This window comes from Bombus terrestris, chromosome 13, assembly GCF_910591885.1.
Source record: "Bombus terrestris chromosome 13, iyBomTerr1.2, whole genome shotgun sequence".
Lineage (NCBI taxonomy): Eukaryota > Metazoa > Arthropoda > Insecta > Hymenoptera > Apidae > Bombus > Bombus terrestris.
This window is the reverse complement of record NC_063281.1, coordinates 13,169,831-13,191,094: the sequence shown is the minus strand read 5'-3', so window position 1 is coordinate 13,191,094 and position 21,264 is coordinate 13,169,831. Positions and strand designations below refer to the sequence as shown.

General features: G+C 33.3%; 4 protein-coding genes and 1 long non-coding RNA gene across 6 annotated transcripts; 1 reads left to right on the top strand and 4 right to left on the bottom strand.

The window, feature by feature from the left end:
* The first annotated feature begins 40 nt into the window (after nucleotides 1-40).
* On the top strand, nucleotides 41-1,325 carry LOC125386197. Its single transcript, XR_007226152.1, has 3 exons — nucleotides 41-230; nucleotides 523-590; nucleotides 707-1,325. It is a non-coding gene; the product is annotated as an uncharacterized LOC125386197 (long non-coding RNA).
* LOC100646434 (cytochrome P450 6a2) lies at nucleotides 907-4,468 on the bottom strand. The gene is made up of 6 exons (XM_003400071.4): nucleotides 4,132-4,468; nucleotides 2,980-3,337; nucleotides 2,330-2,855; nucleotides 2,008-2,229; nucleotides 1,662-1,913; nucleotides 907-1,547 (listed from the first exon to the last, which is right to left on the bottom strand). The coding sequence occupies exons 2-6, from the start codon at nucleotides 3,313-3,315 to the stop codon at nucleotides 1,378-1,380; spliced, it is 1,506 nt and encodes a 501-aa protein (XP_003400119.2). The 5' UTR covers nucleotides 3,316-3,337; nucleotides 4,132-4,468; the 3' UTR covers nucleotides 907-1,377.
* A 647-nt stretch (nucleotides 4,469-5,115) lies between these two features.
* LOC100646677 (probable cytochrome P450 6a13) lies at nucleotides 5,116-7,668 on the bottom strand. 2 transcript variants are annotated; one of them, XM_048411355.1, is made up of 6 exons: nucleotides 7,532-7,668; nucleotides 7,022-7,455; nucleotides 6,385-6,910; nucleotides 5,930-6,151; nucleotides 5,504-5,755; nucleotides 5,116-5,421 (listed from the first exon to the last, which is right to left on the bottom strand). In XM_048411355.1, the coding sequence occupies exons 2-6, from the start codon at nucleotides 7,355-7,357 to the stop codon at nucleotides 5,252-5,254; spliced, it is 1,506 nt and encodes a 501-aa protein (XP_048267312.1). In that variant the 5' UTR covers nucleotides 7,358-7,455; nucleotides 7,532-7,668; the 3' UTR covers nucleotides 5,116-5,251. The 2 variants fall into 2 exon arrangements, with proteins under 2 accessions (XP_048267312.1, XP_012170855.2); XM_012315465.3 differs by having other exon boundaries at nucleotides 7,022-7,576.
* A 1,888-nt stretch (nucleotides 7,669-9,556) lies between these two features.
* Nucleotides 9,557-16,978, bottom strand: LOC100647041 (probable cytochrome P450 6a14). The gene is made up of 10 exons (XM_048411547.1): nucleotides 16,182-16,978; nucleotides 15,419-15,941; nucleotides 15,094-15,315; nucleotides 14,766-15,017; nucleotides 14,499-14,659; nucleotides 11,899-12,267; nucleotides 11,251-11,776; nucleotides 10,914-11,135; nucleotides 10,293-10,544; nucleotides 9,557-10,092 (listed from the first exon to the last, which is right to left on the bottom strand). The coding sequence occupies exons 1-10, from the start codon at nucleotides 16,506-16,508 to the stop codon at nucleotides 9,929-9,931; spliced, it is 3,018 nt and encodes a 1,005-aa protein (XP_048267504.1). The 5' UTR covers nucleotides 16,509-16,978; the 3' UTR covers nucleotides 9,557-9,928.
* A 390-nt stretch (nucleotides 16,979-17,368) lies between these two features.
* On the bottom strand, nucleotides 17,369-20,941 carry LOC100647234 (probable cytochrome P450 6a14). Its single transcript, XM_003400078.4, has 6 exons — nucleotides 20,775-20,941; nucleotides 19,316-19,661; nucleotides 18,494-19,019; nucleotides 18,115-18,336; nucleotides 17,780-18,031; nucleotides 17,369-17,690 (listed from the first exon to the last, which is right to left on the bottom strand). The coding sequence occupies exons 2-6, from the start codon at nucleotides 19,646-19,648 to the stop codon at nucleotides 17,521-17,523; spliced, it is 1,503 nt and encodes a 500-aa protein (XP_003400126.2). The 5' UTR covers nucleotides 19,649-19,661; nucleotides 20,775-20,941; the 3' UTR covers nucleotides 17,369-17,520.
* Nucleotides 20,942-21,264: the final 323 nt, after the last annotated feature.

The following is a 21,264-nucleotide window of genomic DNA, read 5'->3' as shown; positions in this document are numbered from 1 at the left end:
GATATGTGCATCAGGCTTTTCTAAGGATGTGTCGATTCAAATTTGGCGGATCGATTTTCTATGTTTCCCGCTCGCCAAGTTAAATATTTCCACCAATAGAAAATGTCAACCAATAGAAATTTCCACCAATAGGATATCCGCTAGATGATGCCATTCCACGAAACGTTAGTCAAATGTTGAAAGTTGTAGCGGTCAAATGTATCACTTTTGCTTCCTATACGGTATAACAGGTAATATGCATAACTTAATCTATTAATTAAACAATATTCCATTGCTATTTTATTACCGCTTTTTTATTATTATTAGTTTCGTTAATCGATACGTGTTTGTTTAAGAATTTATTGAATATTCGAGTATCTCGAATAGATCATTATTTGAATTCTTTCGCTCATTTGATAATTAGATGTGCCGGTACCTCACATTAAGAACTTTTAAGATAGAATTTTAATTCGGTTATTGTTTCATTTTAATATATATAATTGATATGGAAATACTGATACAATATTTCGTATTTTGATAAAGGTCAATCACAGTTTCTACTTCTCCCTATCTTCTGGAGAGGATATACCGATGCTTCAAAAGCCAGAAATGTAAATATTATTACACGTTATATTTCCACTAATTTTATTTTAAAAATAAATTATAGTATTTTACGTTTTGCAAACGTACGATAAAAGGACTACTTACTTGTAAATTGATATTTCAGATAATAGATCTTGAATGTACATGCGCAAAAGGAGGGTGGTGGAATCTCCACGTACAACAACTTTCACCTAGCCAATTAGTATTATTTGATATACAAATACTAATTACATCACTGCGAGATACAATTATGAATTTTATAGCTTGATTGGCTGCAGTCGTTATTACGTTTTTGTGTAAATAGAAAATTTACTCGGTACTTAATTAACGTCTGTTTAAATTTTTATTAATTACATATAATTATTATAAAAATATAGTATCATTTACAAATAATTAAGTTGAGCTTTTTTAAGTTCGGTGTACTGTCCAGTTTAATAATTTGTAATAAATAACGGAACTATGATACATGGAAGATATTAATTTTTGTATTAGTAATTAATAGTTTGATACCGCCTCATACAGAGTCCCTCCAATTTAACAATGGGATATATACATGTATTTATTTATTTAGATATGTATGTATTTCACGATTTTGAACTTGGACTTGAACTTTTGTTTGTTACATTAGTCTTACTTCCTTAAATTATTATACATATAATATTTTATTTTTGTAATCTTTGATAATTTATAATTAAATTTATGTATATAATAATTTAAGAAAGTAAATTAATCAAAAGTTCAAGTCCAAGTTCAAAATCATGAAATTACGTATCGAAAATATTATAAGATTTGCTACTAACTTTCTACTTTAATTAACTTTAGATATATTCCTCCTTTTGGCGCTAATAAGAAAGCAGCTGGATCAATTACATACGGAATCATAGTTTTCTCGCAAACTTCAACTTTATGATTGCGAAGTATTGTTATCAAACCAACTTTGGATTGATAAACTGCAAATCGAGCGCCTGAAATATATTAAGTATGTCGTTGAATATATCGCAGTACTTCTTAAAATTAATGTAGTATCTTTGCAGCATTAAGAAAAAGATAACTATAAGATAAAATAGTTAAACACGTACCAATACAATTTCTTGGCCCGTCACCAAAAGGCAAATAGTGCATGGAATCTCGTGATGCTACGACGTCATCGTTAAATCTTTCAGGAATAAAAGCATCAGGATTTGGATAAATATCAGGGTTATGATGAATCGCATACAATGGTATCCATATGAATGTCTTTTCCGGTATGGAAACTTTAGTGTTGTTAAAAGTATAACTGCTCACTGACTTTCTTAGTATAAGTGGTCCAGCAGGATACTTTCTTAACGTTTCTGCAATACATTTAAGCAATAAAAATTAGTTTATAGTTATTAAACAAATGTGAGTCAAAGTTACGGTAAAAAACGGATAACGCAAGTTACACACCTCGAAATACTAGATCCAGGTATGTCAAATCTTTTATTTGGTCATATTTCAATTCACCGTTGTTTTCCTCAAAGTGTTCTCTAATTTCTTGCCGTAATTTGTCTTGTATCTCGGGGTTTAAAGCTAATTCATAAAGGACATTGCTTATAGCTGACGAAGAAGTCTCAAATCCAGCAATGAAGAAAACGAACGCTTGAGCCGTTAATAGAGTGTCCGTAAGCTCTGTACAAGACGATTAAAGGATAACGTGAACTGCTTATCAGAGACAGCTATCGTGGGAATTGCTTAAAAATTGCTAATAAGAAAAATTTAAGGTACTTACTAATATTTTCCAATTTATCTGGATGTCTCTTAAGTTCCATAAGCATATTCACAAAATCAGGCCTCACGATGTTGTTGTCATCCCTGTACTTCATCGTATCAACGATTATCTTCGTGAAGAACGTAGTAATTTCCAGTGGTGCTATTATGGAACCGAGTAAATTGTAAAGGTAAGGAAATATTTGTCTAAATCGAAATCTCAAAATTTGCCCAAAGGAAGTGGCAAACACTTGTTTGCCCATTCGACGAAATTCACTATCTTCGTCGGATAACGCGTTCATTTCTATACCAAAGGCACAGCTACCTATTACATCCGTCGTATATTTGGCTGTTAATTCGCGACATTCTATGGGCTCGCCTTTCGCTACCAGGCTATCGAGGTACTGTTCCAAGTGTTTCGAACATTCTAATATCAGAGGAAACATCTCTTTGAGCTTGCCAGATGTAAATACTGGCGACAGTCTGGTTCTTAATGGACGCCATCTCTGTGACTCCAAATTGAAGAGATGTGGAGATAGTGGTTCCGCCTATGATCATTTTTGAAACTGGTTCGATATTCGACAAAAGATCGCGGTGTGTTGTTAAATAGTTTAAAGAAGCAGTGTGCCATAGCACGGTTAAGATTCACGGCTTACCAGTTAGCTTATTTACCTTTTCGTGAACAGGAATCCCTCGATCAGCAAATACAGAGAAATCTCTTATTAGGACATCTTTTATGAGCTCCGGATCTTGAAGAATTAGTATAGGCGTTTTTCTTGTAAATATTCCGATCATTGGCTCATCTTTGTACTCCTCCCAGAGTTTCTTCAAATATGTGCACATCGATGTCCTTAGCAACATTACATCTTTGATGTTACCGAACATTGGTACAGGCTTTGGTCCAGGTACTCCTCGGACTTTCCAAAAATCGAAAGTTGAGGTAAAGTAGTAATAAAACGCGAGAAGTAGTGCGATAATTCCGCAAATAATTTCAAAGTAGGTTGCCATTGCGCTACTCGTTGCTTCTAATCTGATGGACAAACGATGATTCATAAAAGTAAATTTTCTGCAAGATATTGTTACTACTTATATTTTCATAGTAAATTCAAAATCGTAAAAATTATATGTTAGCAATGTATTTGCCAGTATTTTGGGGTGAAAATCAATTCTCAATTAAAGTTAAATATAATTGAATGAAAAGAGTAAGATTAAATTATTTTTAGTTTCGACGTGTAACGTAATGAGTTTAAGTATTAAATAATTATCTTTTTTAATCTGTTCGGATGTAGAACAAGTATGTGTCTGTCGTGACATGTATTGATAGAATCAAAACTTATTTGAAACGAGGAAAATAATATCAGAAATTTTTTAATTGATGTTCCTTGTTTAAAGTTGTCGTTTGTTTCTCGTTAGTTAAGTTAGTTAACAAAATTTATATGTGATGTATTTATTATAATGTAAAAATTAAGTACACAAGTTTAACAAACCATTAAATTATCTTTTTTTCTAAATATCTTTAGTACATGATACTGGAGTTTTGTCGATTTGTCAAATAAAAAGGAAAATAAAAAACTCGTGCAAAATTAAAAAACAACGATAGACATATATATATCATTATTATATTATGCGTGCGAATGCATTTGTAGACAAACTCGTACTACTCGATCATTAGCAACTTGAAACTGTGCTTCAAGGTCGACAAGAAACATAACAGGGGCATGGAAGAGTTAATAATAGTGATTCATTGCATATATTATAATATTACTTTGCATATATTGTATAACAAAATGATTGTATGTAACGCGCGATAAACAAAATACTTACGACGCTTGACACGACGTAGAAATTCACTGTTTCACACTATTTCAGATGCTCTATCGCAGCGGAATCTTCTCAGTGGAATGGAGTGTGCATGATTCGATGAAACAATGTAATGCGCAATCAAAATGAGTTGCATAAACGTAACGTTAATGACTAATAAACAGTCACACAGGTCACATGTAGCTAGCAGATCGGCATTTTATTTGAATAGTATTTAATGCGGGAAAGATAAGGTTAATGAAACGTAATATGTATCTGTTTTGTCTGCGGCTATACTCGCTTGCACGGTTCTACCGACTAACTGTCTAGGAAGAATGTTATCGCTAGAGTACTGCATTTAACTGAGGGATCTGATCGATGTAGAGTGATGCGCAGCTCTGTAGGTGTCGCCGTCAGTATTGGATATCTACTGATTAAACAAAATACTATTGCACGGGAATTAAAAATGACTAGAATACATAGTAACAAACAATTACAAATCAAAGAATGATAATTCAGATATTTATTTTGAATAATAGCCAAACCGCGATCTACAGTAGCGTTACAAAATCTGTTAGTAGAGCAGACTCCAGGATGTCGACATTTTTCCTACTAAACCCAGATTCCATAGCGTTTATCTAAGTGCATATCATGCAAAAAGAAAATGTCATTCTCTCGGAGGAAAAAACATTTCCATAGTTGGAAATGCCCAGTCTTTCTATTCCCATTAATTTCTCTAGTACTATAATGTGATTCTGGTAATATGTACGGATATGTATGGATTCGTCAGATTCGCCAGATTTTTGGAGAAAACATTTTTCTAATATTTCATTACATTGTTGAAACAGATCCGTTATAGATAATAAGTTTGTAGAAGCACATTTACTACAAATTATAGTAAATATTTGAATTTATTAAAAAATATTTCGTATTTACAAATATGATAGCAATAATTAGAATAATAATAAACAGTGTTTTTATCAATTTCTTCGCAGAAGAATAGCCTAGTACGTTTTTATAATTTTTTTTTATTATAGAATAATCAAGAAGTGCAAAATACAAAATCTTGAAGCGACAAATAAAAAATATGTTACGTTATGTTTGAAGTTAAAATCTATGAATAGCTACCGTTCAAGTAATAAATTCAACTTTCTACTTTGCTTATTTTCAAGTGAATTCCACCCTTAGGAGACAATGTAAGGGAATTCGGGTTATGTACATAAGTAGTTATTGTCTTTTCACAAACATCAACTTTGAACTTGTGTAATATTTTTATCAGACCCATTTTAGTTTGATAAATCGCAAAACGTGCTCCTGAAACAATAATCAAATTCGTTACGTGGACACAAAACAAATTAAGAACAATCATTTAATTCAATATCTGTTCTTGCTTTACCAATGCAATTTCTTGGTCCATCGCCAAACGGTAGATAGCACATCGGATGTCTGGCAGCTACCGCGTCTTCGTTAAATCTTTCCGGATCGAATTTCTCAGGATCCGGATAGATATTGGAATCCCTTTGAATCGCATACACGGGAATAAATACTTCGGTACCCTTAGGAATCGTTACCTTTGTACCACTAAAGGTGTAATTCGCGTTGCATTGTCGCCTTAGAAGCGTTCCTGCCGAATACTTTCTAAGCGTTTCTGTTTAACAAAAGCAGATACGCGTAATTTTAATACATGGATAAATATTTTTATTTCTACAATTTTTATGGCGTAATTTTAATATTTAGTAATTGATTTCACGCGTTAATTTCGGGGTTAAATGCATGAACATTCGCAGTTAAATTATTGATAAAACGTTTAACAACAACGTACCCTTGAATATTTTGTCCAAGTATTTCATTTCTTTGACTTGTTCGTATTTCAGGTTTCCATTACTTTTTACATGGAATTCTATTATCTCTCTCCGAAGTTTATCTTGTATATCAGGGTTGAGGGCCATTTCGTAAAGTGCGTGCGATATGGTCGTCGAAGACGTTTCGAATCCAGCCGCGAAGAAGACAAAAGCTTGCGCAGCGAGAATTGTGTCCGTTAACTCTATAAAATTTCATAAAATTATGATAGAACATGAGATATATATTATAATGAATTAATTATATTGTACTACTTTAATTAATAATTCATCAGTATTCTGCGCTACAATGTTATCTATATTAAACGTAGCAGTTTGCTTAATTAAGCAATTGTCCAATCTCAATTTGTCATTAATTCTCGCATAAAGATGACTGAGTAATTAAAAACCTATTTAAAGATACAATTAATTGGCTTACCAATATCCGCTAATTTTTCCGGGTGCTTCTTCAGTTCCATCAGCATGTTTATAAAATCCGGCCTAACGATGTTATTTTCTTCTCTATATTTCATCGTATCCGCGACCAGTTTTGTAATAAATATACTTACTTCCGATTGTGGTATCAAGAACCAAAGAAAGTTATACAACCGTGGAAAAGTATCTCGAAAGGTTATCCTGAGGATCATTTTCAAATTTTGGTCAAAGATCTTTCTTCCTATTCTTCGAAATTCACTCTCTTCGTCTGACAGCGCATTCATGTTGATACCAAAAACACAGCTTCCAATAACGTCAGTAGAGAATCTCGCTGTTATTTCGCGGCAATCCACGAAGCCTCCTTTTTCCACAATCTTCTCCAAGCATTGTTCCAAATTTTCGGCACACTCTAATATCAGGGGAAACATTTCCCTTAGTTTACCGGAAGTAAATACTGGTGAGAGTTTCGTTCGCAAAGGCCTCCATCTTCTCGCTTCTACGTTAAAGAGATTTGTAGCCAATGGATCAGTCTGCGATTAAAATTAAGTTGAAACGATTAATCTCGTAGAGTCTTGTTGAAAAATATGTTGAAAAATATATTAATACATATATCTTTGAACGATAGTGTACATTGTACATACCCGTTCAGAAACATTCAGTCCCCGATTGTTGAACGTAGAGAAGTCTTTGATTAAAACGTCCTTGATGAGATCTAAATCGCACAGAATAAGCGAAGGCTTTCCTCTCACGAATATTCCAATCATTGGTTCGTTTTTGTATTTCTCGTACAGGCGTGCTATATAGTCACCTATACTGATCTTTCTCAGCATAACATCTTTGATATTTCCGAAACCTGGTATAGGTCGAGGCCCGACAACGCCACGATCTTTCCAAAAATCAAACGTAGATGTTAAGTAATAATACACAGCAAGAAAAACTGCGACGATCGCACTTAGTATTTGAAAATAGTCAGCCATGTCGATGTATCGTCAATTTCTGTTCCGACGAAGGTTCGTCGTAGACTGACGTCGTTAAGCGAACTGCTGTGTAATACTCTCCCGAGAACATATCACTCCTGGAATTTATAATGCTGGAGCACGAATATTCGTATCAAATGTGTATAGACTAGATTTTTAGCTCTTAATGCTTACAGTCCACATATCTGCCACAGGAAGAACATGAACTTGCGTTTTCTTGCTGCTGAGTATGTTAAGTAAATAGAGTTAATCAGGCTGAATCATCTCACGCAACATATTTCGATATAACTTGTATCTACACAAAGTTCTGCGAACATGACGATGGTTTTATTTATTCATTGTTCAAGGATATGGAAAGTTAATTTTATAAGTAATCACGTATCTCTCCGCTCGTTATCTCGTTAATTAACATAGAAGCTATTTTTCTACGAGTTTTAACAAATGTTTATCTCCCGCGTGTTTATAGTGAGAAGATTTTTTATCGATTCTCCGATTCTCCGAAAGAAACAAACAAATTGTAATGACTTGCGTTTACGATGTCAATGCCCTGTTGTGTAAGTTTCCTTCTAAATATACAGGGTGTTGTACAAATCGATGTAATACAATCAACGATGTATCAAATCAATGTAATCGATGTAAGCCATAAAGACAATTCTTTCCATGAAAAGTATGGAAATTTTTCACGCTTACAAATGATATTCGATGGGTTTCCTCTCCACTTCAAAACAAGGCTGTGTAACGAGTTTTTTCAAGTATTCCTTCTGTATCTTGTTTTTCATCGTATACAATCTTGTATTTATTGTCATGTTATCTTCTATTCATTATACATATTCATATATAATAATTGAAGTAAAACCGCTGAAATGCATTGAAACATGTTGTGATACATAGAACAGTATCAGTTACGCTAATGCAGAAACGCATTATGGTCATAAAATAGTATCTGTATGACTTCGCTCATTAATTGCACATGATGATTATATAATGATATGTAATCGGTACTGATGTTACTTCAACGTGCGTAGGTAGCTCAATCCCACAAACGAAGTCCCACAAAGGATGCAAGGCAAATGTAAATATTATTTCACGTTAACCGAAGAATCTGGTGGATTTGATATCACATCGAAAATATTGATTGTATGAATGAAGAATACAGAATACTACAAACTACGAAGTCTTGGATGCTTTTTTTATGATTATTTCTCACTATAAACTTTACTCTCTTTCTATCTCTCTCTTCTGAATTAGATTCCTACAAGGCCACGTTCTTTAATCAAATGTTTCATATTTGACATTTCGCGAAATTTTCGTCAGACCGATTTTTTTTTTTTAATACATTGCACATTATCTTCTTGAAAACAAAAATTAAAGCTGTTACAAGTAACGATAACAAATATTCGTGGAATTGTATCGTTTACGTGTAAAATACAAATACACACGTTTTATAATTACATAGGTACCGTCAATAAAATTGAAATTCTCTTCGTATTTGTTATCGGTTTGTTTTGTAATTAAAAGCAGTATTTATAATGCATTCAGGATGTCATTTCTTTTAAAATCTGTAGTATGTATATAAATCAGGAAACAATGTTATATAAACGCCTAGATTTGAATATTTATTAACAAAATTTGAGAGAAACACTGAACATTAGTGGAACGATATCGAGGCTCTGCAATTGAGTTCATGCCACTAATCTTATCTATAGAAAATTTTAGAAGGGAAAATGTGTGTATCGAATTAACGCATCTTACGAATTGATAAGAAGAAGTGAATCATTCAATAAAGGAAATTGATGATTCGTTGTAGTAGGACATTGGACTGAATTTCATAGAACAAGAAGTTCATTTTTACTACAATTATTAACAATTTTGTTATCGGCGTTATTTACTTCGATCTAATCTTCGCTTAAATAATATGTAATACGTAGATATAATTCTCTTAAATAATGATAATAAGGATAGCAGCTACGAGTCAGTTTTCCACCTTCTCGTATCTTATATTTTTCATTCTCAACTTTTTAATAAATTACCACGGATGCACAATTATCGGCATGTTTGAGATGTTGATTTCTTCAACACGCTCAAAGATCATCGAAATAGTTGAGATGGATGAGATATCGATATTTATCAAATAATTTTTAACATCAATTATTGATTTATATTGTTCAAATTTTTAGGAATTCCTTAAAATAGGCAAAAACATTTTAAACATTTTGTTTATTAAAGGCACTTGCAAATCTTTCAGATTACAATTTTCATTTACATTAATAACGGTATAAGTTATTTAATCCTAATCCTATTTTATAGTTAAGTGTGAAACAATGGGAAAGATATGGATATATAAATAGATGTTTAAATTTACAATAAAGAAACTTATACGTTACTCGAATAAACAGATTACTAGAACGATGATTCTAATCTAAATAACAAGAGTACCCATATCTATTTCTTTTGACTAGAAACGATTATTTGCATGTCCGTAACACGAACTAGGTTTTTGCGAAATTTACATAAATATATGATGCTTGAGCAAATTTAAAAATTATCCAACAGAATTTTTCAGCACTCGCTTCATATTTTCGTTATTTTCAAGTATATTCCTCCTTTTGGTGCTGTCACAAACGCGCCTGGGTCAAATTCGTAGGGAATTACCGTCTTATCGCAGACTTCTACCTTGTAGTTGCGAAGAATCGTAATTAGTCCAACTTTGGTTTCATAATTTGCGAAACGTGCACCTAGAAATAATACAGTACGAAAAATTGATTAATAATTGTGAACATTTGTAATTCATTGACGAGTGAATTTAACAAGTTACAGATGGAAGTAGAAAGGAACGATAGATTATTAATATTAAATGTTATTCAGTTTCCTTTTCTAATCAATTCTAAACTTTCTAAATCATGCAAAAATAAAAATGGTTATGCAATTTACATACCGATGCAATTCCTTGGACCATCGCCAAATGGTAAATAATGCATAGGGTGTCGGGCAGCCACGGCGTCTTCATTGAACCTTTCGGGATCAAATAAATCAGGATTCGGATAAATATCTGGGTCACGATGAATCGCAAACACTGGTATCCATATCAGTGTTCCCTGTGGTATCGTAACTTTCGTATTGTTGAAGGTGTAGGTCGATTTCGTTCTCCGCGGTATGAATGCTCCTGGCGGATACATTCTCAACGTTTCTGTAAAAAAAGAATAAATCATTAGAATTCGTACGTTTGTTAAAAAATGTAAATCTACGAAAGTATGTTAGCTCGAAGGTCGATCGAATTAAAAATATAGTTTAAGTCGAGAGAATTACAGATTAGATTAGAAGTGTATGATATTAATAGCAACGATATAATTAATATAATGATAAGTAATATTTAATTAGTAGACGATAACGCGTCATATTTGTATGCGTGTGTGTTGTGTACCCAAATTATGGCGATCTAATAATATCAATGATGCTTGTATAAATATAAAATTTAATTAGACATCGTAGATATATCGTATTAATTGGAAATAGATTCGATTAGATAAAGTCAGAATTAAAGAAGAATTAAAAATACCTTTGAATACTTTCTCTAAATATTGCATTCCTTTGATATCTTGGAATTTCAACTCTTCATCATTCTCGCAACAATGCTCTTTGATTTCCTCGCGAAGCTTGTCTTGTATGTCTTGATGCAAAGCTAATTCGTAAAGAGCGTTGCTCATAGTCATAGAGGAAGTTTCAAAACCCGCTGCGAAGAATATGAACGCTTGCGCTGTGAGTAGCGAATCTGTCAGTTCTGGAAAGAATTGCCATCGCACGATCAATTTACATCGATTAGCAAATTTTCATCCGTTTTAAATCTATTTGGCAAATGAATCGTTGTTATAGAATTAAATGTCTGTAAGACGTACCGATGTTTTCAAACTTCTCCGGATGTTTCTGCACCTCCATCAGCATGTTGATAAAGTCTGGCCTAACGATGTTGTTCTCCTTCCTGTACTTTATAGTGTCAGTCACAATTTTTATAAAGAATGGTGCTAACTTTCGATCGGGTATTATATAACCGAGCAAATGGTACAACTTTGGCATGAACAATTTCATCTTCTGTCGAATGACGTTTTCCACATTCACAGCGAATACTTCCCTGCCCATTTTACGGAATTCGCTGTCTTCGTCTGCCATTGCGCTCATCTCGATACCAAAGACGCATGTACCGATTACGTCAGTTGTGAATTTTGCCGTTACCTCGCAGCATTCGATAGGCTCTCCTTTCTCCACACGCTTGTCCAAATATTTCTCCAGGTGCTGCGAGCACTCGATTATAAGGTAAAACATTTCTCGCAACTTGCCGGATGTGAATATCGGCGAGAACATAGTTCTCAATGGTCGCCATCTTTCTGATTCCAAGTTGAAGATACTTTGAGATAGCGGTTCCGTCTATGAATTAATTAATTTGACAAATTAAGTTATACAATATATCGAGCTAAAATCGGACTTGTTTATTGCACTAAGGATTACATTGATTTATTTCTGAAAATCGAACTTATAATTTCGCTTACCCTTTCATAAACATGGAATCCTCGGTCCGCAAATTTGGGGAAGTCTCTGATTAAAATATCCTTGATGAATTCTGGATCTTGCACAATAAGCAGAGGCGATCTTCTCATGTACAAACCAACCATTGGTTCGTTTTTATAGGTATCGTAAATTTCCATGAGATAGTGAGGTATTGATTTTCTCGCGAACATAAGTTCATTGGTGTTACCAAGGAATGGTAGAGGTTGTGGCCCAATTACTCCGCGATTTTTCCAGAAATTAAAAGTCAATGTGGCATAGTAGTAGAGAGCAAGAAGCAATGCTGCCATGCCGCATAGAATTTCGAAATAGTTGGTCATTTTGCTCGATGATCTGAAATCAGTAGTTGCGAACTATTTTAAAGATGTTACGTTGAAGATTTCTAACGATTATTATATTATTTTATATAGAATATGTATGATACGTATTTGTATTTACTTTTGTAGAATAGATAACTGTTATTAGACTTAATATAATAAGTAACATTTACTTGTGTGAAAAATTATTTTTTCTTTTTCCTAGTCAAGTAGATAAATAGCTCTTTAAGATAAGTGCGAGGTGAAGAATATTTATGTTTGAGAAAATGAGATCAGACAGATAGTAGAATAAGTTAAACATCAATCGGGGCGAAAAATGTTTGAATAATCGAGGTACTACCCATATCGTATCGAGCAAATTAAATCATTTTAACTCTCTAGTTTATAGAGAATAAAAGAAAATGTTTTAAGCAAATGATGCTAAATTTGACGACAAAAATTTACAAATAACAAAGAGTTACTATGAGTCATAAATTAGATAAAACAGCGAGAACGTACATAGCAATTAAAATGCAGTAAAATTATTCTAAAAATAGGCAGGTAGATATCACATTATTCTGAAAATATCTTATGCAGGTACAGCCGTCTAGAAAGAAAACTTGACAAGTTAGGGTGATAAGTACTTTTATAGTTAGAGTACTTTTAGTTTTTAGGAGATAATTTTTGTGTGATAATAATAGTAATCGTTTGAAGTACTGCTCGTGGGATTTAGATTGCGATAAAGACTTATGATGAAACTTGACGAATATCGATTTTATGAATAATTGTTCGTTAAATATATATTTATTAGCAAATTTTTTGGCAAACAAAATCGAAGAAGCAAGTCGATGAATGAATTCCTAGTTGATTTGAAATGTTAATTAATTTAATATCAATTTAAGTTTTATATTATATTCCTGCACTCTTACATTTTATATTGTTAGAGTTTCTTATTTTATGTTTCTATTTGAATTTGTATGTTATTGAGGTTTAAAAGGAATATAAGAGAGTTTGAGTGAGTAGGTTTTAAGCCTAAATGTTAAATATTACAGATGTTAGGCTTGATGATTCGAAAAGTATACCATAAATGTAAACCAAAGAGAAATGTAACTGGAAGTTTAACAAATCACTTGAGAATGGGGGAAATTATATGTTATATGTTAGTTTACAACTAAGCAGAAATATATATCAACTTACGATAAATACACAGTCTTGCTATTTGTGTTATTCGGTAGTAAAAGAGAAAGTTACGAAGGTGCTTCTTGAACACGTTTTTACATGCAACTGGTTCCTGCAGTAGAAAGTCTCTTAGTCTTATACCTACACCGTCCTTGCAGTTATCGTTCATGATGACTTGCAGCTGTCCTTAGTAATTTGTTTCCCTCCCGGTAGTTTTTGAAAATGATCGCGGTCAATGGCACGTTAATGTGCTAAATCTCTCATCGCTGCTTATATCCTCATTGCTGTGATATGCATTAAGAAAAATATTTGTCAATTGTGTTCATATGTGATTACGTTGCAATTATAACGATTTGATACATCACCAACTAAATTATTAAATTTATACCTATGAATGAATGAATCATACCTAAAAATATTAGATAAATTGCACTAATTAAGAAAAATTCTACTTTTTCGGGTAGAATATTTATGAATAATATTTCGGAGATTATTTTATCTGTATAAGGCAGAGAGCGAGAGAGAGAGAGAAAGAGGGAAATTTTTGGCTTATGAGATAACTTCAAAAATACCTTTTTTTTTTTAATCGGTCAGATTCGAAACTATTTATTGATTCTAATTATAATGATATGGTAGATTATAGTCAGTTATACTTTATACTGTTGAAAGGCACGTAAGTATTGTGCAGAGATGGAAAAAGGTCCTGTGGAAGGAATAAGGGCTCGATTGGTTGTTTTTAACAGATTCGACACAATCGTAGAGTTAAGCACATGTATCGCTATATACAAACAAAACATCATTGTATAACTATGAGTGATAAAGAGCATTATCTTCCTTGTCCCTGTGCCATATCGCGATGCATGCAAAACGTGATAGGTTTAAGGATTACTATACTACGGATATATGTATCGCTTATTTATTGTTAAAATATAAATGTATAAAAGTATAAAATGTAACTAAATAAAAATATAAATATAAAATATAAAGTATAAATTAATATATAATGTATTATAAACTGCTTTGTTAGAGAACACACTGGATACCGATTTTAATTGAACGATTACAATCGATATATTTTAAAAAGTCATCGTAATTTTGAATTACGTTTATATTTTTGTTATCTTCAAACAAATCCCTCCTTTTGGAGCTAGGAGAAATGCACTTGGGTCAAATTGATAAGGGATCATGGTTTTCTCGCAAATGTCCACTTTATACTTGCGAAGAATCGTGATTATACCCACTTTGGTTTGATAAACAGCAAAACGTGCACCTAGAAGAAAAGTTTTATGCGCTTGTTTGAAATTTGTATGAAGTGGAAATTCTTTTCTCTTAATAATTCTGGTAGTCATCAAGTAAATATCATCGATCTAACGTACCGATACAATTTCTTGGTCCACTGCCGAATGGTAAATAATGCATCGGATGTCGAGCATCAATGGCATCTCGAGTGAAATTTTCCGGATTAAAAACATCAGGATTCGGATAAATTTCGGGATCACGATGAATCGCGTATACGGGAATCCACACCATCACACCCTTCGGTATACTGATTTGCGAATCTCGGAAGATATATTCTGAATTTGATTTTCTTGGTATCAGAGTTCCTGGTGGATACATCCTTAATGTTTCTATAGGAATACATTGAAAAAAAAGACACTTTATTCATTTTTCATTTTTCTTCTCAAAGCAAAGTTGTACGCATACCCTTAAATACTTTGTCCAAGTATTCCATATCTTTAATATGCTCGTAATTTAACTCTCCGTTGTGTTTCTTATAGTGTTCGTTGATTTCGTCGCGTAACTTCTCTTGAATTTTCGGATTCAGGGCGAGTTCGTAAAGTGCATTGCTCATTGTCGTCGAGCCAGTTTCAAAACCAGCAGCAAAGAAAACGTAAGCTTGTGCGGTTATCAAAGAGTCTGTTAATTCTGTAAAATACGATTTAATATTGCGTCATAATTTTACCTATCTAACAAATATCTAATGGATATATTTTATCAGATTTTTTGTAAATTACGCTATTAAACGTACCAAGATCGTGTAACTTTTCTGGGTCTTCCTTAAGTTGCATAAGCGTATGTATAAAGTCAGGTTTATACACGTTGTTCTCTTTTCTGTATTTCATAGTATCTACGACGACCTTGGTTAGAAACGGAGCAAGTCTTCTGTCAGGCACAATGTAACCCAACAAGTCGTACAGTTTCGGCATCATCAGTTTGAATTTCATTCGTATTATCGCCTCCAAAGATGGTTCGAAAATTTGTTTGCCGATTTTACGAAATTCGCTCTCTTCATCTGACAGTGCACCCATGTTGATCCCAAAGGCACATGATCCTATCACGTCCGTTGTAAATTTTGCTGTTATCTCACGAAAATCGACAGGTTCTCCCTGCGCAACCATTTTATCCAGATATTTTTCGAAATAGTTCGCGCATTCAATGATCAGATCGAACATATTTTTCAATTTGCCAGATGTGTACACAGTGAGCTTCGATCTCAATGGACGCCATCTTTTTGCTTCCAAATTGAACAGATGCTGCGATAATGGTTCGACCTATAAACAGTTTATAACGCAATTTGAAAATTTTGACCATTCGACTAGCTATAATCTTATGTAACAATATAAAGTATAATGTGATTGTAAATAGTGATATGTAAATGAATATAAATATAGATAAATATTGTATAAATGTTAAACGGTAATTATGTACATTACTTTGCTCGCAGTAATGACTCAAAATGTATCGAAAAGTTCTAAAAATAATTTTCATAAGTTATACGCACGTATACATACTCTTTCATGAACATTAAATCCTCGGTCAGTGAATTTCGAGAAGTCTCTGATGAGAACATCCTTGATCAACTCCGGGTCTTTTAAAACTAGTACGGGTGTCGTTCTCATGTATAACCCAATCATTCTGCCCGTATAGGTTTCGTAAAGTTTTTTAATATATTGTGGCAAAGCTATTCCGGAAAACATGATGTCTATAACGTTTCCAAAGAAGAATACTGGTTTTGGTCCTGAGATATTGCGCTTCTTCCAGAAATTAAATACTAATATATAATAATAAGCCAGAAGTACTGCAACGGCAGCGCATATTATTATCAAATAATATGCCATGGTTCTCTGTTTCAGTTATTGATTGAGATGGAAAAAATGATTATCTTAAAAAAGAAATGTATAATGATAATTTGGTATAGTCGATGTTCTCCTTTCGCTCAACACTTTCCAAGTAAGAATCGATTCGATTATGAATATGACAGAAACTTGCCTTAATAAAAATTGGAAAAATAGAATTATGCAATTTTTATTTATTTATTTATTTGTTCACTTAAGCATTGAATAATTTCACTTTCTATGCATCTATTTTATAAATATATTGATATTCATAAATACATGAATTTATATTTATTGATTCAAATACTTTGATCTCTTTTGTACTCCTCCTTTATGGATGTGATTCTGCTTAACTTTGTAATAATTCTCTCGCGGTGACTGAATTAATACTTCGGTGCATTATTAAATATGGCATCATTATATATGCCCTACATGACGTAAAACTTCTCTTAGAAATTTTCATTGAGCGTCATATGTTATATTTGTTGCAGGTCAATTTCTTCGAAATATTATCATATTTATAGGTTCCGATATGCATATATATGTATATATACGTGTATCAAAAATTGTACACACACAAAAATATTTACACAAAACATATTGGACATAGTCCGTATGTAGCGGGGAAATCTTTAGGCAGGAGAGTGTAGATTAGATTCTACTGCGTAAAATTTCCACTGCGTAAAATTTCCTCGATGCCGTATTTTATTGGAGGGGAACTTGGGGAATTTCAGTGACATACATGAGGATGCTATCGCAGAACAATATTTTGACACAAACCGAATATGATGTTGCGTATGTACCGTTCGTGCTTGTGCGATTATTTATGGGGAAAAGAGAATATATGAATTAACACTCTTAAAAACGTTAAATTCCATTATATTTGCATGGCAGAGAACGAAAATTGCCATATCACAATTACAAAATTTACTTTACAATACAAACATAGAAAAATTTGTTATTCGGCGTTAATACGATTAAAATTAGTCTCTTTAAAGGATGTCTCACTTTGAAATTATGTTTTTAGTTTCGTTAACTTCAAATATATTCCCCCCTTCGGCGTCAACAGAAACGACGTCTTAGAAAACTCGTATGGAATCATAGTTTTATCACAAACGTCCACTTTATAATTACGAAGAATCGTGATTAGACCCACTTTAGTTTGATAAATAGCGAAACGCGCACCTAGGAATAAAAATGAAGCAAATTAATAAATTGGTAATTTAAACAGAAACAAACAACTTCAACAGGAATGCTCGTATAATTGAACGTACCAATGCAATTTCTTGGTCCATCGCCAAATGGTAAATAGGTCATCGGATGACGCGCCTCAATTGCGTCTTCGTTGAAATTCTCTGGATTGAACACGTCGGGATTTGGATAAATGTCAGCATCATGATGCAACGAGTATATGGGAATCCATATTATTAAACCTTCCGGTATACTGACTTTTGTGTTCCTGAAAGTATAGGCGGAAGTGGATCTTCTTGGCAATAGAGATCCTGGTGGATACTTCCTTAATGTTTCTATGAAGATAAAATAAGAAAGACCTTTTATTATATTTTTTTGTAAAGCTTTAACTTTCTATTCGAAGTAAAGCTACACATGCCTTTAAACACTTTCTCCAAGTATTCCATGTCTTTAACATGTTCGTATTGCAACTCTCCGTTATGTTTCGCGAGATGTTCCTTGATTTCTTGACGTAATTTGTCTTGAATTTCTTGATTTAGCGCGAGTTCGTAAAGAGCGTTGCTCATTGCCGACGACGAAGTTTCAAAGCCGGCAGCAAAGAAAACGAAAGCTTGCGCAGTTAATAAGCTATCCGTTAATTCTGCGAAATACAGTTCACTCGTGTTAATTAAATTATTATATTGTACTGAGAAGTGAGTCGTATTATTTTCTTTCTTATTATTCGATACAATGTGATTGTATGTTCTTAGCATAAATTGCGATGCGATATTAAAATTAAGTTGTCGGTATAAACTTACTAATGTCGCCCAATTTCTCTGGATGTTCTTTCAATTCCATAAGCATATGTATAAAGTCAGGCCTGTATATGTTATGCTCTTTCCTGTATTTCATAGTGTCTGTCACGAGCTTGGTAAAGAACGGAGCAAGTCTTCTGTCGGGAATAATGTAACCCAACAAATCGTACAGTTTCGACATGTACAGTCTGAGTTTTAACCGTATTACGTTCTCGAAGTTCAGAGCGAAGATTTGTCTGCCGATTTTACGAAACTCACTATCTTCGTCCGATAACGAGCTCATCTCGATTCCAAAAGCGCAGGAACCAATCACGTCGGTCGTGAATTTCGCTGTTACCTCGCGAAAATCTATGGGCTCTTCCTCCGCGGTCAGTTTATCCAAGTATTTTTCGAAATGATCTGCACATTCGAGGATGAGACCAAACATGTCTTTCAGTTTGCCAGATGTGAACATTGGAGTGAGTTTCGATCTTAACGGACGCCATCTTTTTGGTTCCAAATTGAAGAGATGCATTGACAATGGTTCTGTCTGTGAACAGTTCGCGATATCAGCTTAAAAACCGACAAAATATTTCCTTTCAAGCAAACAGGACAAATATAACGTTATCGTCGGAGAATGAAAGATTAGAAATTTCTTCGTTAAGCAATGAATTATCCGGGAGATCTATTTTTATGTCTAGAATTACGATAAGAATATTTATTTACTTTGTGATAGTACCATTAATAAATCACAAGTACGAAAAAAAAAAATTTGGATAAAGAACATGGAGTGGCTATTAATACTTTATCGCTAATTTCTTCACTTACAAATGCAATGTAACATACCCTTTCATGAACAGCAAATCCTCGATCGGCGAATTTCGAGAAATCTCTAATCATGACATCTTTTATCAGTTCCGGATCTTTTAGAACAAGAACCGGTGATCTTCTCATGTACAACCCAACCATCGGCTCGTTTTTGTATACTTTATAAAGATTCTGTTGGTAAGCCACCATTGATATTCTTGCAAGCATCAGGTCTATGGTGTTTCCAAATAAGAATACAGGCTTTGGTCCTTGAACTCCACGACTCTTCCAAAAATCGAAGGTTGACGTGGAATAATAATAGAGAGCCAGAAGTAATGCGGCTAACCCGCACAAAATTTCAAAGCCACTCATTATAATTTCTCTTCTGAAAAAGAATTTATAATGTCGTGCTATAAAAATTCTGTAAGACATTTCTTTTCGCCGTAGAATAAAAGAAGAGGGGTTAAATTATATCGTTAAAGCGGTGTTGGTCGAATGCTGGACCCTTGACGATATTTTTCCCTAATTTGAGGGTGTATTTATGGTGTTGGTAGATACACGTGAATACGATGATATTTTTGATGATCCTTATCGTGAATAAACGCGCGTATAAGCCTGCTTAGCCTCTCCGCGCATTTAGGGACATGTCCTTGTTGAGCAATATATGTCGAATTATGAATAAAATATATTGTCTTATTTGCGTTGTTAATATAACACATACATAATATATGAACAGTATCTGACTTTTTTGTTAATGCTAATTGCAGCGTTATTGAATATATTCGATGATTAGATAGAAAATGTCTTTATTCTTTGAAACTTTGAAACTATAAATTCTTATATACATCTGTTATCGTTACATGCATATTGTATGAAAATGTTCCATTTTTGGTATTTTAAAACGTTATTTTAAGATGTATTTAAATACGACGTGAATCAAGCAATATTCGTACCAACCAGATTATCAGACGCGTAAAACTGTCTGCTGCATCACTCGCAATATTTTCCCCACGCGATATCAATATAATTGATATAATATTCGTTGCGCGTAAAAAATGAGAACGGCAAATGTCAACGCTATTCGTTTTATTATTAACGAGCTGTGCTATTTAAAATTAGTAAAATTATGTATATGTATCTATGTAGTAGATTTCTATTGTTAGATTAGTGTTATCTGTGTATAATTACGTTGAAATCGTTATCAGTGTTGTGTTGCATAATTTTTGACGTTCTATGTTTGCTAAACGAATATGTATGCATCGAATAATAAAACTAACATTCAGCATTTGAATGAAACTGTTTGAGGTATCATCCTGAAATATGTATATACATACACAATATAAAGCAATAGAATTAAAAAGTAGGTTTATTCGGATAAAAGTAGGTTTATAACGTGGTTAAAAGCGTTATGTAAGGTTCGATGAAGTAATTACAAAGCAACTGATATCGCTTCTCATTATTTTTCCAGACGCACATAAGTATGTATGTATATAGATACCTTATTAATGTCAGACGATATATTCCTGAGTCGCGAAAAATGATGTTTTCCCTAACATGATGTGGAATAGACTAATGTCAATCTACTGGCGCTTTCGATCTTTAAAAGCATACTCTGGTGATTATCGGAGACATACTCATGATGACTTGCAGATAACGAAAGTGTTAAGTCCGGTGATTCTACACAAATCAAGCCCCACGTCGCAGGCAAGATGACAACCAGATATCACACCTTTACAGTGTACCCTCAATAGTCTTAAGATCTCACCATAAATCTTGGAATTTTCATAGTTAAGGTCCTTTAGGCTAAACAAATATCTTTTAGTTCAAGTGTTCATTAAATGTATTCTCTATGTCTCTCCGCGAACAGAAAGTGATTTCAGAACTGTCATTTTGAAAGGTACTTGTAGGATGGGATTAAAAGTACAGTCAACGAGACAAATATGGAATGCGTATAAAATAACGGAGATTATTGTAATAATTCCTTATGC